At 38.9% G+C, this 17,578-nt stretch overlaps 1 protein-coding gene across 6 annotated transcripts in view; it reads left to right on the forward strand.

Moving 5' to 3' along the window:
- Positions 1-17,578, forward strand: part of qkia (QKI, KH domain containing, RNA binding a) — an 89,061-nt gene that overhangs the window by 46,231 nt on the left and 25,252 nt on the right. For all 6 annotated transcript variants that reach the window (XM_028001371.1, XM_028001372.1, XM_028001374.1 and 3 more), the window contains exon 4: positions 6,585-6,728. In XM_028001371.1, coding sequence (XP_027857172.1) covers positions 6,585-6,728 — 144 coding nt within the window. The remainder of the gene's footprint in view (positions 1-6,584; positions 6,729-17,578) is intronic.

The raw sequence follows: 17,578 nt of genomic DNA on the forward strand, positions 1-17,578 counted from the left end.
GTTGTACAGAAACGACGACATTGCGTTCTGCGACTCCAGGCAGTTGAGGCCACCAGTAGCTAGCTGCTAATGTACCCTTGCTAGCTTATTTATCATGGGTTATGTACAAATTTATCGTGGGTTAGCTCTTTTTTTTGTACATTTCTGTCACAGTGCAGGCCTTAAATTTAATTCATAATGGTCTTAAAAAGGTCTTAAATTTGAGTTGGGGAAACCTGTAGAAACTCTGTAATAGTTCACCTCTGCTACATTATTAGAGAAAAGATTTAATTTCTTCTATGCTTTTTAGTTCTTGCTGTACTTCACCGGTAAAACATTAAACCAAAGAGAAATTTATTATTTGACTCTGTCACTGATGCTGTGCTTGGAGTTTCTGTTGTTAACAAATCAAAGCATCTAGTCCCTGCTCACATTATGAAATATTTAGGTTTTTAATAATATGGCAGCTTAATGAAAAATGTGGAATCGTGTCTGCCTTCTTATAAGAGCTGCACAATATATTGAATGTGTTTATAACTGCAACACTGCTGTGTTGCACAAGGTATACCAATATTTGGAAAACTTATGGTTTTAAAACCATAAAAAGTTTCCAAACTTTCTTCAGTTTAAGTTTTTTTTCTGGTTAGTTTTGGTCAGTCACATGGAACTGACTCATATTTCATAGTTTCTCTGGATAAAGGATTTTCAAGTGGTTTCTCTTTTTTTTTTAAAATCATTTTTCATTTCTGTAATCATTGTTACTAACATCCAGAAGGACTCTCAGAAGCCATCTTCCTATCAAAGCACCATATGTTGTTATAGCTTTGGTCTCCTTTTATTCATTTCACCCACGAATAATGCCGAACAACGGCAAGAACAACATCAATTAAATTACAGATTTGTTCTATCGACCACTGCACACGCACAGAGGGGATTCCCCTTCCCGTTTGCCAAAGCAATTCCCTAATTCTATTTAGTCTCCTTCACAGTGCGATTACAGTCAGTGGTGCAGACATCTGTTTTATTTAGACCCACTCTGAAAATCCTTTCAGGCTTGCAGTTTAAGAAACGCTCTCCATCAAATGAATTTTTATTTCTTTTTTCTTTTTTTTGCTGATTGTGCCAACACATAACAACTAAAACTGTCGTATCAGCACGATCTCTGACAGAACAGAATTGGTCTTCAGCTGCTGCCAGCCAGTAGATGTTGTTACAGCGTGCCTCGTACATTTCGTTCCCTACCAACTACCACGACATTTGCAGCCTGTGTGCTACATTTTATTAGCCTCTTGGCACTAAAGTAAATCAATTTTAGTTTTTCTTTTTCTATTTCTCATCCTCGACTATGTTCACTGAAACCTTTGTTCCTGCATCGGTATTGCTGTTATCACATTTCCCCCCGTTGTCTGCAAATGACAAGAAACTAATGTGATCATTCAGGGCACGATGGTGACATACGGCTGAAGGTTAGGCTACTGCTCAATGTTCGCCTTACTTTTTAATAACCTGGGCTCAGATGTGCTGCTGTATCATCTTTCCAGGAAGAGCTAGAAGTCGTGGCATTTAAATGAACTGTTCAATGCCCTTCTTCTTGCCCTCTCTGACCTTTCAGATTTTAGCGATCATGTTGTATGTTATTATATTCGTATTATTAAAAAGAAATCCACCCCTATATCTAGACTTATAAACATTTAACCTCTTTTTTTTTTTTTCCTGCGGGTATTTTAAATCATCTTTATTATTTTGCTTGGCCTTAATTACTTCTTCCTGATTTGGAAAAGTCTTTATGGTAAAGGTACAACAGAGCATTAAGTGGCATTGTTGATAGAAGAAAAAAAGTCCATAGAGGAGAACATTTCTGACAAAAAAACCCTCTTAAATTTCTAGTTTAATTTAACATATTTACAAAACAACTTGTATATTCACTGATTTTGAAAAGTTAATTTGCAAGACATAAAGTAAAATTCTCCATAGTTACAGGCATAATTTTACAATGATGCAATAGATGTCTTTTGATATTATTATAAAGTTTGACGTTTCAAAAATAACAACAGAAAGTTTACTAAGATTTTAAAGTAAGTATTTGTTACAAAAAGCAACAGAAATCTTCTAATACTGAAGTGGTAAATTTAGAAGATGCACACCTGAATATTTTCCAAGGTATAAATGAATATAGAGTCGGCACCCTATAGATATTCTGATACAGAAAAAAATGCTCTGATATAAAAAAAGTTCTGCATCCCTTAGAAGACTTCTGTCATTTTTCGGACCTCAATCTTGGTACGTTTCTGTTATTTTCCTCTAACTTTAAGAGTTATTTTTATACAAAGTTCTAATGTTATGATGTGTTAGCATCTTGGTTTTAATATTGTAAGTTTGGGCTTTTAATTTTTTTTGTAATCAGAGAATACGAAACTTTTCCCTTGCAAACATATGAATTTAATCTCAAAAGTTACGGGTTTTTTTGGTGGAAAAAATTATTTCCGCCATTATTTTTCTTTTATCTACAATGGGTACTATGGAGCAATGCAAAATAATGCATGTAGTTTAACATATGGTCATAAAGGTTTATAATTTCAAGGGCCAGGTTGAATCCTTACATATAGTCCAAAGTAGCATATAGGCTTCATGCAAAGGCTTTGACTGAAATTAGGTGCGTCCTTCAGGAATGGATGAAATTCTATTTGGTTTCTGATGTGGACTTTATGGTTTGAATAAAGATGGAAGACGTTGATGGTGAAAGCTTCTTTTAAAAACTGATGAGAAAGAAGGCAGTTTGAGGGGGGAAAAAAACACCTGAAGTGTTTTATAATATCTTCTTTTCATGTAGCTTTGTCGATGATGGGAAGAGTCAGGTATTTAGGTTTACTGGACTCAAACTGAAGGTTGTAAACTGTATACTACAAACAAGTGCATCTCAATAAATGACCATATTACTGAAAATATCCCATATATTCATTACACACAGATTGATATATTGCAAGCATTTTATTTCAGCTAATGAAAACAAAATTCCTCAGAAAAGTATATTACATAAAAATCTCCCAAAAAACGCATTAAACGTTGGCTTACTGAAATGTATATCCATGTGCTGTACAATGTATTGGTACAGAAAATGGAAGATGAAGTTTCTATTTGTAAAGCAGACACGCTTATTGCTAAAGAAGGTCACTATATCCAGTCATATCATTGGGAAGTTAAGTGGAAGGAAAAAGGCTGGTATTGACAGAATTTAAGTTGATTTGGACTCCAGGTCCAGTGTGAAGTCAGAAACCAGTTTGGGAGCCATGTCACCTGCTTTGGTTGGACCGCTGTGTTCAGCCTGTAAGGTCTACCAGGATATTTTAGAGCACTTCCTGTTTCTCTGCCCTGATAAGCCTTGTGGATTTCTCCATCCTGAAGCATTGAGTGTATGCTGTTTCAGAAGGCCACCATTTCATTTTAAAAATTCTTATTTTTATTGGGTTTCATGCCATATTGTAATAGTCAAAGAAAATTCTGCTTCCTGTAACAGAAATAACAGCTTAAAATTCTAATACACAGCATTTACTTTTTGAATTGGATTCCTGAAGTAAACAAACTATTTTCTGATTTGAGGTGCTCCTGTAAGCAACGTTCACTCTCTGAATTTGTGCTGAGATTTAGTCTCAAAAAATGTAGAACTCTTATCGTATTTGACTGAAACCAGCTCCCCTTCGTACGGTTCCAGCGGAGCGGTTTGTCTGGACACTTCAGAGTTTTCCTCCCGGCTCTCGTCTCTGTTCTCGCCTTTCTAACCTGCCTCCCCCCTCTGGCCTTCATCCTGTTTGTCATGCTGTCACTTTCTCTCAGAGGGCGTGCGGTGACCTTGTCATGGTGTGTGTTGGGTGCATTTGCGTTTTGTGAAGCTTCGCGTGCAGGTTAGTGCATCCTCTGCAACTCTAATCGACTGCAGTCTGAACTAAACTCCAGCTTGACTGAATTCAACAGCCTGTAGCTGAAATTACAGATGTGTGTGTTTATTATCGTCATACTTTTGAACAGGAACAGAGTAAATCGCCTGTCTAGAAATCCTGATCCCCCCCCAACAAATAGTGGCTCCGCTGCCTAAACTAGCCCCCATCACTCCCTCCATCGCCCCACCCACATGCAGAAAAGGGGAAAACGCGAGAGCAGAATATTGAACGAACTTGTGTGCGTGTGTTGTAAAGAGCAGTGCCATGGAAACAGCTCTGTGTGGAGTATAAAGCAGGTGGGTGGCACTCAGCTCAGACTCTGAAGCTGTGTGCGTGCGTGCCTCCTCTCCTTTACTTTGCAGGTCTTGTTGACCGTATAGAAGCGAAGTCGACAGGACGCCTGCAGAGCAACGCTGTGTATTGTTAGTAATTAGACACACTCACAGTAGCTCACCACTCAAATAAAGTCTGATCTGAAGTTGAGGCTGGTTTTTAGGAGTTGAAGTAAACAACTCTGCTTTAATCACTAGTCTGCTAATCGGCGCCACCAGCAGGGGGGTAAGAACTTGTCAACATGAGGTTTTGAAAACTTTTTTTCTCTTTTTAAGTGGATATTTTATCTACTTTTGTCCTTATTGATCAATATTGATCAAATTAATGCAGACCCCTTTAGGTTAATGGTTGGTTTCAAAATAAGTTGTGCAACTCTTTGCCATACAGCACTCTCACTGCTAACTTTCTGGATTAAGTAGTTATTATTTAACATTAAATGCATCAAATATAAAACATTTGTCTCAAATAGCCATGGGAGGACATCAGACTCTGACTCTGACTGTCTGACTGATGCTCATCTGGACTAAGAGATAATTATACAAAAGTCGAAAAATGTAATGGATAACATGATTTAAATGCTTTAATTGATTGATATAATTGATTTTAAACTAAAAATTAAAAATGATTCCTACCACTGTGCAATTATGTCAACACTGGGATTATTAAAGTTTGAAAACGACATTTGTAATATTTAGTTGTTTTTTTTTGGTATGCAACCCTGGGGAGAAAAGAAAAATAATTATTTATCTTATTTTACAATTCATTTTGAAAATACTTTATTTATCCCACAGGGAAATTAGATGTCGTCATAAATCATATCATCCAAGTATCTTCAAAGAGTTGTTGTGGATGGCTGTTCTGTAGGTAGCAAGGAAATCCTATAGCAGTCAGTGTTTCAACAAATGTACAGAGGCTTCTGACTGAAGATTGCTGCTATGTGACAGATTCATGATGGCTCAATATCCAGGAAGCAGAGACAACATTCTACAGCAATGTCAGTTGTTGACAAGTACTGCTAATCCACCATGTTTGCTTTTGCCGCATGAGACTCGCTCATTAATCACTATAAATTCCATGTTTGACTCCAGCGTTTGGTTCGGGTTGAGTTCTGCTCAGAGTGGATCTGGGGATTGTTGGCACGGGACCATAACCTCCAGCTGCTTTAGCATGTTTTTATTTTTTCAACAGAGGAGATAAAATCAAAACACAAAGAAAGCATTGACTTGTTGAGGTAAAAACAAAACCATTTCATTTGAGGTGAAAACAAACTGTAAGGGTGCATTATGGAAATGGTAAGACAAGAGCAGCAGACAGATTTAGCTACACATGTGGTCTGAAGGGAAACCACAGCCTGCAGCATAGGCCAGTGCTATCTGACTGACAGGAAATATGAGCTGCTAATTAAAATTATGAATTCATTTCCAAAGATTTTGTGTTTGCTTTCATTGCTGCTTTTTCAGTACATTTCTTTTTCTACTTTGGTTCAGTTTTATAAAAAGAAAATAATAATATTTTACTCTATATGTGAGAAAAACAAAGGAAACTAGTGTTTATGTATTGATAATTTTATCACAATATTTTGTGGTAATATTGTGGTAATGAAAAAATTATGCTAAAAGATATTTATTATTTTTTAGGTAACTGTATTGCTGTAACTGCATGGTGCAGTTCATATTGTTCTTGAAAAACATTCCCATTTTTAATAGGCTTCTTCAAACCACTTAATAAAAAAAAGATTGATTTATATTCCTAAGCTGCACAGGGTAACTGTTTTAATCTTTCTTTTGAATTTACTGATATTTATTGATTCACTTTTGAAAGAAACTTGAATAAATAGCAAAAATAAAATTTACAATCACTGAAATTTATCATGACAACAATAGACCAATATCCCTATCATGATACAAAATTTTTCATGATAAATGATACGATGAATGCCCACCCCTAAGATAAACTGTGTATTCTAATTAGAACCCACAAATAACTTTGAACTATATGTGCCATAAATCCTTTCCCACAAGTTGCATTAATGTAGGTTAAAATCCAGATCCATCTCTCTCTGATCCCTGCATTCATTCATCTCTCTCTGATATTAATTGCTGCAGGGCTCGCTGTCATCTTTGTCTCTGTGAAGCATGGGATCTATTAAAGAAGGGTGTCCTTTCAAAGTTCCAGTTAAATAGCTGACTAACGGGCCGGTCCTGTCATCCTGCTTCTTCTCGCAGCGGCCCGTCTCTTTTCTCCTCTGTCTTATAACGCAGCGGTACCGCTGCTGCTCCAGCACGCCCGCGCTGTCACATCCACTCACCGTCTCTCTCTCTCTGTGTTTCTGTCCAGGAGGAGCAGAACAGAGGGAAGCCAAACTGGGAACACCTAAATGAAGACCTTCACGTCCTAATCACCGTTGAAGACACACAAAACAGAGCAGAGATCAAGATGAGGAGAGCAGTAGAGGAAGTCAAGAAGCTCCTCGTGCCTGCTGTGAGTATATTTCCTGCAGAATCGCCAACATGCGTTACATTGTTGACGCTTTCCCAGCTGCCAGCGCCTTGCTGTCCTCCATCATTTGGGTGTCACAGGGAGATGAAGAGCTTTAATATCTGCTGGGAAGGTTTCCCATATTTTCATAGCACAATAATGCCACTGCATATGGCACAATAACTCCACCCCACTGTTAGTATCCTGTTTACCTCCATATATGGACGAGGGGAACAGGTTGGCAGTACCTCCAGTTGAGAGCGAGCTGCACACACCTCCGGTGCCGGCCACATTTCATCTCCGCTCCTCCTCAGGCCAGACTTCCTTAATGCTGTGCTCCCGGTGGCGGCTGCTGGTAGCTTTGCTGGCGTGGAGTTTGTGTTTTGTGATTTGACTGTGGGGAACAGGTGGACAGAGCAGCTGAGGGTTGCGGTTTGCCACCAGGTGGCAACGAACAGAGCTGGGTGGGACCTGACCAAGTGTGAGAGCTTTAAGGAAATGTACTGCAGTTTTACATTTGGAGCATTGTTACATTACATTAACCTTGAATTATGCTATCAGCTAGTCAGTGATTTTAAGGCAAAAATAAATTCTACATGTTCTGTAATGAAATTAGTAAAACCACAAAAAGGTTTTCTGCCAGCATAAATTGTTCATGATTTTTATTTTTATTTTATCTTATTTGCCCATACTGCCCAGTTCTTGTATTTGTCACTGAAATACTATTTTGGTGACTCAGGATTTAGTTTTTCCTTTTAAAATTGCTTCATTTTTCCTTTTCTGTTTATTTTGATGATTATGGCCTGCAGTTAATACATCTCCCCCATTATTAAGCCATAATAATCAAAACTAACCACAATGAGACCTTGGATTACTGTCTGTGTGTATCAAATCCATTTAATGCTGTTAAGGTTTTAAACCTTGAACATTTGATGTTTCCAGCATTTTTGTACTCAAATAAATCTCTTAACATCTGCATGCACATGTAGACATATGTTCAACATTTGTGTGCACTATAACCTGAAGAATGAATCACTATTCATGCAGATCCGTTGCCACATTCACAGCAATGCTTTTACATCACTGACAGCTCTCTGAATATAAAATTCATGAAAAAAGGGCCATAAAAATAGCATCTTCACTCTTTGAGAAATCTACTGTGTGTGCATTTTGCGTCCTAACGAGTACATCAAAGATGGCTGTGAGTCATTACCTGATCCACTGGGTGGGTTAAAAAGAAGCTTTTTTTTATTCCTCCGACGTGGGGAAGCAGCTTCAAGGCCTTTTGCGAGAAACCAGACACCAATGAAATCCTTTTCTCTAAATTTTTTGTTACCTTTTAAAGAAATTGTTCAGGGTTTTCTCTCATCAGTTTGCTCATTTCCAGTTTGGATTCAGTCAAACGAATAGCTAAAAATAATGATATTTGCCATTTAAATACCATTAACAATTCGGTTTTAAGTATAAAGTGAACAATTGTGTCATATGGAAACTGCTGCTTTAAGTGAAGTTTATTTGTATGGCACATTTCAGCAACAATGCAGGTCAAGGCACTTTACATCATAAAAACACAAATACAAAGTAGTAGAAGGGACCACACAGTCAACAATTGAGAAAACCAGTAAACATTACATTTTGACAAATATCATCATTACACATCAAAATGTTAGTCAGTGTTTCATTTATTATGGTTCAAAAGCAACTCTAAACAGGTGGGTTTTTAGTCTGAATTTAAAGGAACTGAGTGTTTCAGCTGCTTTGCAGTTTTCTGAAAGTTTGTTCCAGATTTGTGGTGCATAAAAACTGAATTCTGCTTCTCCATGAAACTCTCTCCAGAAAGAGGCTGTGTTGCTGTGTGCAGCTTTAGTATTAGGGGCTTTTAACAGTTTATTTTCACTGGGAAAAGAGAAACTGTTAAAAGCTGAATGAATCATTCCTTCACTGTATGAAACATGACAAAGATCACCTTGACAACAAAATAATACAGTAAAAATATTCTGACCAAAATGACTGGGTTCTCTTCAAATAAAATTGATTTCAGGATTGTATACGGTCCTCCCAAAACACCAGTTGGTCGTGACTAAAACTACAAATCTTTTCCCATCTTTTGTGTTACCCATATTCCGCACTCGTTTTTTAAATCTGGATAGTATTTTTGTCAGTTTTGACCCAAAGCATTAGGTTGTCTGCTCTGCTGGAAAAATGAAGATAGTCTTTAGTTTGTTTCACATTACAGTGAGATCAGGCATTTATCCAAAACAAAAAAAGTTCTAGCCAGAAACAGGAACTAAATCTTAGAGAAAATCTGTGGCTGGAGACAAAAACCATGTGATTTCCGTACTGCGAGATTTGGGCAACTTTTGCAAGACGCTCTGCAAATATTGCTAAATCAAGCATGTGATGTGTTGGTAGGCTTCCATCAAAGGATCCTGAATTTAGCAATTGCATAATAATTTGCTTTAATTTATTTTTTAGGGGGAAATTTTAAAGTTATTTATCCTTGTTGTCAATTTTTACTCTCTAAATCTGTTGTTTTCTCACGAGGGTGTACACTTTTTAGTTTCATTATGTCTGTGGAGTCCAGAATAAAAGTATCATTGCAAACCTTTAAATACACACACTTGCCCCCTGTTGCCCCTGCTTTTGCCCCTTTGCCCTTTAGATCCTTGAACTCTTTAACTCAAAATGAACTGTGAGCAGTGAAGCATCGTTGAGGTGAGAGAAGCAGAGACAGAGGGGAGATGGGTGGGAGAGCTTGATTGAGCTCCTCTTTCAAGTGTGGATTTATTCAACTGATCCAGGCATACTGCACACACACACATGCACACCCCTACAAATACACATTCTCAAAAAGAAAAAAGGATTTACATGTGTCTCTACTCACACTACTAAAATGCTCCGCTCATCGCCTGAGTCTCTTGTTAAGGCCCTCAAACCGAGCCTTACGGCGGAGTCTCTCTGCACTTTAGGTAACCTCCACTCAGCAGCGGCGTCTGCATGAATCCTGAGCAGCCTGTTCCACTTTGCCTCCCTGCCCCTTCAAGTGCTGCAGAGTCAATAATATTTGGCCTGTGGGTAGTCTGAGCCCCACGAGCGACAGGGAAACATTTGCCAACAATGAAAGATGCAGAAATGTCTAAAATTATGTAAAGTCTGGGGTAAACATTCCGTCGCTTAAGTCCAACTCCAGCTGAATTACCTCCATATGTTGTCAGTGATCTTCTGCTGAGTTGTGTGACACAAGCCAAACAATGCACAGATGGCAAAACACTGTAATTCTTCTGCTGAATGATAAATATTTGCCTGTCAACAGTGAAAACTGCCACAACCGGATGACTTGTGAGATGTAAAGCTGACATTTGGCTCAATGAAGGACCTGGCTGGCCTCCGTTCGGCCTGAACCAAGTAGGAATGGTTTACTGTTGGCCACAAAGCTGCCAGGATTCTCCCTTCAGTTTTACTGACAGAAAAATTACTGTTGTGACATTGCTCAATTTAACAAAATGAAAATTTTCATGAAAAGCCACACAAATGATTCCACTGCACAGTTTTTACACAAAGTGTAGGCTTCTACTTGAAGCTGCTGTATTTGACATTTATAGACAATATAGATTCCAATCTTTTATTGTCTCGTGATTAGAATCAGATTCTTAGGGGCATGATTTTATTCAGAAATGTTTTAATTCAGAAGCCAATTTTTCTATTCTAGTCTAACAATTCTGTTTAAACTATTATTATTATAGAATTATTGAACATATAATTTTATATAAAAAATAGGCAGACTAAAATAGATTTTTGAGCTTAAAATAGATTCAGGATTTCCACGATTAGGAATTGCGATTCTTATACACGGCCAGAAATATTTCCAAGAAGTTCAGAGAGTCTTGTAAGGATTTTAAAAGTTTGAGTCTGTCTTGTTTTTTGGTTTTTTAAAAGCCAGCTGACCAGCAGTGCACATGTCCTAGTCTATGATAAATAGATACAGAGAAGTCTGATCACTTTGAGTTTTAGGAATGACATGATTGATTGTTATTGTTTCAGAACTGTTGTTAATCTTAAGGCCAGAGTGGTCCATATCTGTTATAAGTTGTTGGATGAAAAAAATTGAAGGCTATAATTTTGTTTTTCTGTTGTCTTCCTGAACCAAACATCAATATGCCAGTCATTTGAATTCCCAAAAGAGATTTGACCACATTTCTCTGGAGGAAAGCTGCTAATCTTCAAAATAATGTCTTGAATTTCTTTGCTTCCCATTTTGATTGATTCTGTAAATCCTAAGAAGAGTTAATCCTAAATCTTGTTTGTAAATGTGGAGTTAGTGTTGAAAACAAGCCCTCAGTATCGCACCCCATGTTTTCTGAGATCAAGTTGTTGCTGTAGAGCGAGAAGTCGGCTGCTTAAAAAGTTTACACTCTTGCTCAGTGTCAGTTTGTTGTCTCAAGCTGTCCTCTTAAACCAGATAAAAACTTGGTCAATTTCAATCTCTGAGCTCAACCCCATATAGACGAACAAAACGTTAGAAAGAGCTGGAAGGGAAACGGCCCACAGAAAGCAAAGAGCCACTGTGAACATGGTGGACCATGTACACCCCCCAACCCCACTCTGACTGAAGCTGTCATTGCCGAGAACAAAGTGAGCATGCTAGCAGCCTGGCCAGACAGTGGCCTGGAGCACTAATCTCCATTTGTGGAAACCCAGTCCTGCCTCCTGAGCCCAACACGCTGCTCTCATTCCCCCCCTCCTTCTCCACTCACATTCCACTCCATTTTCCTGTCACAATTTTCTTAAGATCTATTTTTAACCCTTTTTAAAGGGGTTGTAGTGCAGGTATTATACACTAAGACGGTGTATTTCTTAACGAAGCTTTGGATCCTTAAGTTCCCCACCCCTCTTGCCTTCCGTCAGTCCCTTTCTTGTTTCTTCTCGCTGCCGTCCTCCACCTTTGTGAGGAAAGATAAAGTAGATAGTGTTTTTTTTTTTGGTCTAAAGCAGACAGATGGACCTCAATAGATGCCAAGCTTGGCTATCTGTGGGGTGTTGTGTCTGTACTCACCAGTATGTATCCGGCTTGGCAGAGTGCGGTATGGCGGCGCCATCAGAACCGCTCCGTCTGGAGAGGCAGGCAGGGAGGATGATGCAGAACTTCATTTAAGCAGTGGAAGTGTGTTCTAGGCCACCGTGTTCCGACTCCACAATCCGTAAATGTTCCTTTTTGTTCCTCCTCTTCGAGCTCCTGCTCTCGCCGCCTTTCCCTCTCCGTCAGCAGTGTATGACAAATGAGTACAAAACACCATCTGGCTGCACCCATCCATGTGTGCTTTGCCAATTAATGATGTTTATTGTCTATTAGGCCTACATATCACTACCATTCTCTTCTTATTTGCTCTTAATCTACTTTGCCGCCTTGTGTTTTAGTCCATGCATGAGATCCACCTGTATTTATGATCAGAAGCTCACATTTATCAGTAAGCCTCCCTGATTAGCTTAATTACTCATGTTTTTGTGTCTTTACACTGTAAAATGTACCTGCTTTCAGTCATTATATATAAACAGGGTGTCTGCTCAACCTTAAGAGGTCTTAATATTTTTCATTAATTAAAAAAAAAATAATTTCACCTTAAATACCCTAATCACAGGACTTAAATTTAGTCATTTAATCTCATGTATGTAGTTTTATTTTTCCCCCGTGAGATTTTTCTGTCTGGCAAAAGCAGGCTTCGATAGCTAGTTGGCTATCTTTTTTGCCTCAATTATGGGTAAGTGCACTTTTATTGCCAGTTAGCTGGACAACTTTCGTTTTCGCCACTGGCTCCAGAAATTTTCTTTGTTGCTATTCTTGATTGTAATATTAATATTTTTCTATCTTACATTTTGTTCAAGGTTGCATTAAAAAGGTATTAAAAAGTCTCAAATTTGACTTGCTGAAACTTGCACATATCTTTATAGGGGATTAGGTTTTGCAGGACTTTTGCGAGCTGTCATGTGACAGCTCGCAAAATATCTATTTTTGCTGCATTTAGTGAATAAACGGATAATAAAAACAGGCGTGCTCTGCTAACAAAATACAACCTTGCAGTCTGGTTGTAGGTTGCTAGTTTTCGTCAACCTGACAGCCTTCCTCTCCCTGTAGGCTGTTATTGCCTTCATCAGGCTAATGAAGGAGCTGGGCTGGATCATATTAACCTTCTGATCTCCACCTCCCTGGACACCAGTTACAAAAGTCTGGACTGCACTATTCACTGCTCCCATTATGTATCTAAATATATGTATGAGCGTGTGTGTAAAGAGGAGAGTGTTCGGCCCATCCCACCTGCACGAACACATCACACCTCCCACATGGATGTTAATCATCTTTTTAATTGACTTCCTCGACTCGGTGACCTCTGCTTGATACAGCCAGACTCCATTGCTGGGCCCCTTCTGCACTGCTCTTAGTCTACTTTATGTGTGTGTAGTCTATTTTTTAATAGACTACACACAGGAGTCAAGCCTGAAGAGTTTATATTTGTCTACAAGCTGCTGTTGTTCTTATCTTCCACATTACTCAGTATTTCTCATTACTCCCTTTAATCGTTTATAAAGCAAATTTGTTTTGTAAACCAGTAGACAGAACCAGTGGAGTTCAGCTGTGTGTAATTTAGTGTGCATTCACACCAGCCCTGTTTAGTTTGCTTTAATGGAACTTTGGTTTGTTTGTCTAGAAAGTCCGGTTTGTTTGAGGAGGTGTTGAATGTGCAATCAAACTCTGATATGGACCAACAAATTAACCCTAGTTTGCCTAAAAACCTAGGTCTCGGTTCTGTTGAAGTGAACTCTACCGTGGTTTGAATGGATATGTGAATGCTAAGCGGAACAGAGTCCGCTCCAAAAGCAGGAAGTGAACTACAACCTAAGGCCATCCTTTTTGCATTGGTGCCAACAATAACCACTACTGCATGCCATTTATAGAGTTGCTGATTATTTCTACAATCACATCAACATTTATTTCACTTAATTTCTTTGTGGGCATTAACTCTGGGTTTTCAGAATTAGACAGGGAGTTAAGAGAAGATGCATCTTTTTGCTGGATTCACAAATAAGCATTCCTTTCTGGTCTGTTCGCATTATATTAAACACATAATATTATAAAATCATTTTTGGGCATTTTCATGCATGATCACAGAATGAGGCCATCTACTTTTAGCCGACTGCAAGTGTTGTCTTCTTCTGTTTCAGCTGGCCTTCATTCTTGTATTCGGTGCCCCTTAAAGATTCTATGTATCAAGTAACTGCATCAAAGGGAATTCTGCTTAGAGCTCCTTATTTTATTAATTGAAATATAAATATCTGCCATAACTCGATTGATTATTACACTTATAACACACTTTCACACCTATCAAACTAACAAATTAGCTCTTATTAATGGTCTTTTTATGTTTCAGTGATTTTCATTCCATTTTCAACTAAAAGACTTGATGTTTTCTGAGAAATTTAACACTTTCTTTCTTGCTCTGTCGCTGTCTTGCCATCTTTCTTCATCTTCCATCTTCGTGGGGTTTTTTTCTCTATATTTTTGTTATTGCTCTGTATTTTTTTCTCGCTCTCCTGCTGTTCGCTGTTCTTTCACTCTGCGGGTGACTGCAGGGACAAGGCATTCACCACTCTGTTGTATTACTCCATCTGCGGTGGCCTTAAGGCGACCTCATCCCGTTAATAACACACATCTTAAAAACCACTGAAGAGGCTTGAGATGTCTTCTTCTGCTGCTCCAGTCACACACAAAAGGACACAAAAGTATATGTGAGTGACTTGCATAGCAGAAACTAACCTAAAGCCCTCTTTACTCTAGTTTTTATTCTATTATTGCATTCAGTTACTAGCAAGTGCTTTCTCGTGTGCCTGGAGACCTGGCCTTCTCTGCTCTCGTCCCCTGCTATCCTTCCTCTCTACACCTCCATCTGGCCATCCCTTCTCATCTTCAGCTTTGCGGCTCTCCTGAGGGGCAGACAGGTGTTACTGGCCTTAAAAAACTGTAACCTCATGGGGAACAACCTACCTGATCTCCACCTTCCATGAGCTTGTGCCTCTGCTCCCAAATTACTGGCTTGAAAAGTAAAAAGCTGTCAGATGTCTTTTAAAAAAGAAATAACAAAAGTCATGATTTAAATGTTTAAATCAGAGTGGTGAAATTTGGTCCCAATAAAACAGTTTCAGATTCTTTGCCACCTGAATTAGAAACAACATAGTTGGTTCGGAAATGCCAAATTTAGTTTGTTCTGCTATGAAATTCTCTTTGTGTGATAACCTTGGGAAAAAATGGCACTACTGCAAGAACAAATGTTTTTTCAAAATTATAGTTTACTCTAATTACTCATTTCTAACAGAAAAAGATCCTGATTATTTGCTTTGCTGCTAAAAAGAAAGCATATTGATTGTTAGTAATGCACCGATATGAAAATTGGTACCAATACCAACATCCGATATTATTGCTTTTGTTGCAGATATTTACCATCATCACCATTATCATATATATATATATATATATATATATATATATATATATATATATGACCAAGCAAATACCACATAATCAACCCACTCCCCTTGCCCTCCAGAAACACAAAGGGGCTGGTAATATCGACCCAGTTTTACTTATGAAACCAGTACCAATATGTTAATACATTATTACTACTGTTAGTATATGATTATTTCTAACATTCTAACATTTTTAACTACTGAGAATAGCTGATTGACATTCCAAAATGTCAAATTTTACCCAAACTACAACCCCATGTCCAGAGTGGTTGAAAACAACCACTCCACATCCTGTTCTTCATGGATGTAGAGCAGGACCAAAGAGCAAACAGAGAAGGAGAAAGTTCAAACCATTTCTTTCATCAACGTTTGAGTTGAGGAAACATAGCTCGACTCAAACGTCTTCAGTCAGTCTTCTTCAGATTCATTGCAAGACTGACTGCTACTACTTCCTGTCCACAACATCACTTTGATGATACTTGGATGATATGAGTTACAGCATTTAATTTCCTTCTTGCCGTATAAAGAATTTTTGAATTTTGAATGGTGCTACACACTCCAGGGGCTCTGGAGTGTGTAGCACCAGGTGAGAAAGGCAGCAGTTTGATACTTCTAGCTCCCAATTTCTTGAGAAAACATACTGAGAAGGGCAGTCAAAAGGGCAAGAGGTGGATTACACCGAACACGGCTCATATTTTTAAATGCATAAATGGGGATAATCTTTCAATCCGATCATTTTCTGTTGGATTAAAATCTGCTAGCTCTATAATAGAACTAGCTGCATATTTGTTTCCTCTGTGTTTGGAAAAAAAAAAAATCAACACTCCAATCTGAAAGAAAATCTGATCTGTCCAGATGAAATGTTTGTGTTCATCCACCCGGGGGTGCGCCTGTAGAAGGCTTCAGAAAAACAAGAACAGGAAACATCGGGGTGTGATTTCTGTTAATTTCACTGCTCCTGTTTCCCTTCTCATCACCACTCTCCTCACGCATACAGCCACAGGAAGTGGTGAAAATCCATGGCAGAGTGGAGATTCCGACTGCAGTAACATTAGTCCCTAACAGCATGTTTGAACTCCTTTCCCATCGGAGTGGCGCGAATAAAACCACCTTTTGTCTCACTCCGTCTTCACCAACTTGCAGGCAAAAAACATAAATGGGTTCAGCTTCATCTTGTCTTAAACATGTTCTCCTGGGGTTAACCTGTTCCTAATCATTTTATACATTCTGTTCATCTGAGGTCAGATGGTTTGGTTAGTTTCTTGGTTTCATATGTAAGTTTTTAATTGGCCTCAGTCCCCAGTGCAGGTGCATTCTGTGTAAGCAGGCCCCTTGCAGCATGTCTAAAAATGCTTTGACGACTTGTCCTGTTAATTTCAGTTCAGTCATACACACGCGCATTCCGGTCCCCAACCGCCCAAATCCCTCACATCATTGTGAAATAACCACCTACTTAATCTACCTGGTTGTGTTTGGCTCCTTCAGGGGGGAAGGGGATTGGAGATTCCTAATGCACTACACACCAAAAGAAGTCCACTAACAAGGATGGCTAAAAGGCCCGGACAGTTTTAATCTGCCCTTGTCCTCCTGTGGCGTGGAGAGGGACCAAGCAGGCCCCCGGCCAATCTTTGCCTCTCTTTGAAGGTTCCCCTAATCCCTTTACAGAGAGGCAAGGAAATGCAGAAGTGTGCATACTCCCGTGGGTTGATTTCAAGAGAGTCGCAGTCAGGACTCTAAAGGCCGACTGCTGACAGAACCCTCGGCGTCTCTCTGCCACTTTGTCTTTTTGTCTTACACATGCAAATCCTCCCACAGTAGTTTCTGAACTTGTGATGGAACCGTTCTGCGGCCAAGGTTCAACATTTGAAGTCAGAACAAACACCCACACGTGCGCACACGCATGGCTTTCATGTCTCCTCCTCCAGCGACCATGCGCCCTAGTGTTGGAGGCAGGGAAATAGGATTGTAGAGCATTTAGAGCGCCTGAAGGCTGCTCGTCAAATTCAGCTCTTTCCTCAGCCTGCATCATTCGAGTGGCAATGGCTCAAATAGTTGCCCCACCATTGGCTTTCTGCACCCTCTTGGTGGTTGCACATGAAGGTTGTTAAGTTCTACCAATGGAGCAAAAAACATTTTGATACTCTGTGAATGACATGATGTTATTAAAGGGGCAGAATTATGTTAAATCAGCTTTTATGAACTTTACATTATGTTATAATGCTATTCCTTCATCAAGAATATACCTGGAGTGCTGCCTTGATTCTTTCATGCACGTTTGAGAAATCCTTTAATCTACCGTGGCAACCATTCAGGTGTCCAAAACTCCTAGGTGGGCTTAT

The sequence above is a fragment of the Xiphophorus couchianus genome, chromosome 19, assembly GCF_001444195.1.
Source record: "Xiphophorus couchianus chromosome 19, X_couchianus-1.0, whole genome shotgun sequence".
In the NCBI taxonomy this organism is placed as follows: domain Eukaryota; kingdom Metazoa; phylum Chordata; class Actinopteri; order Cyprinodontiformes; family Poeciliidae; genus Xiphophorus; species Xiphophorus couchianus.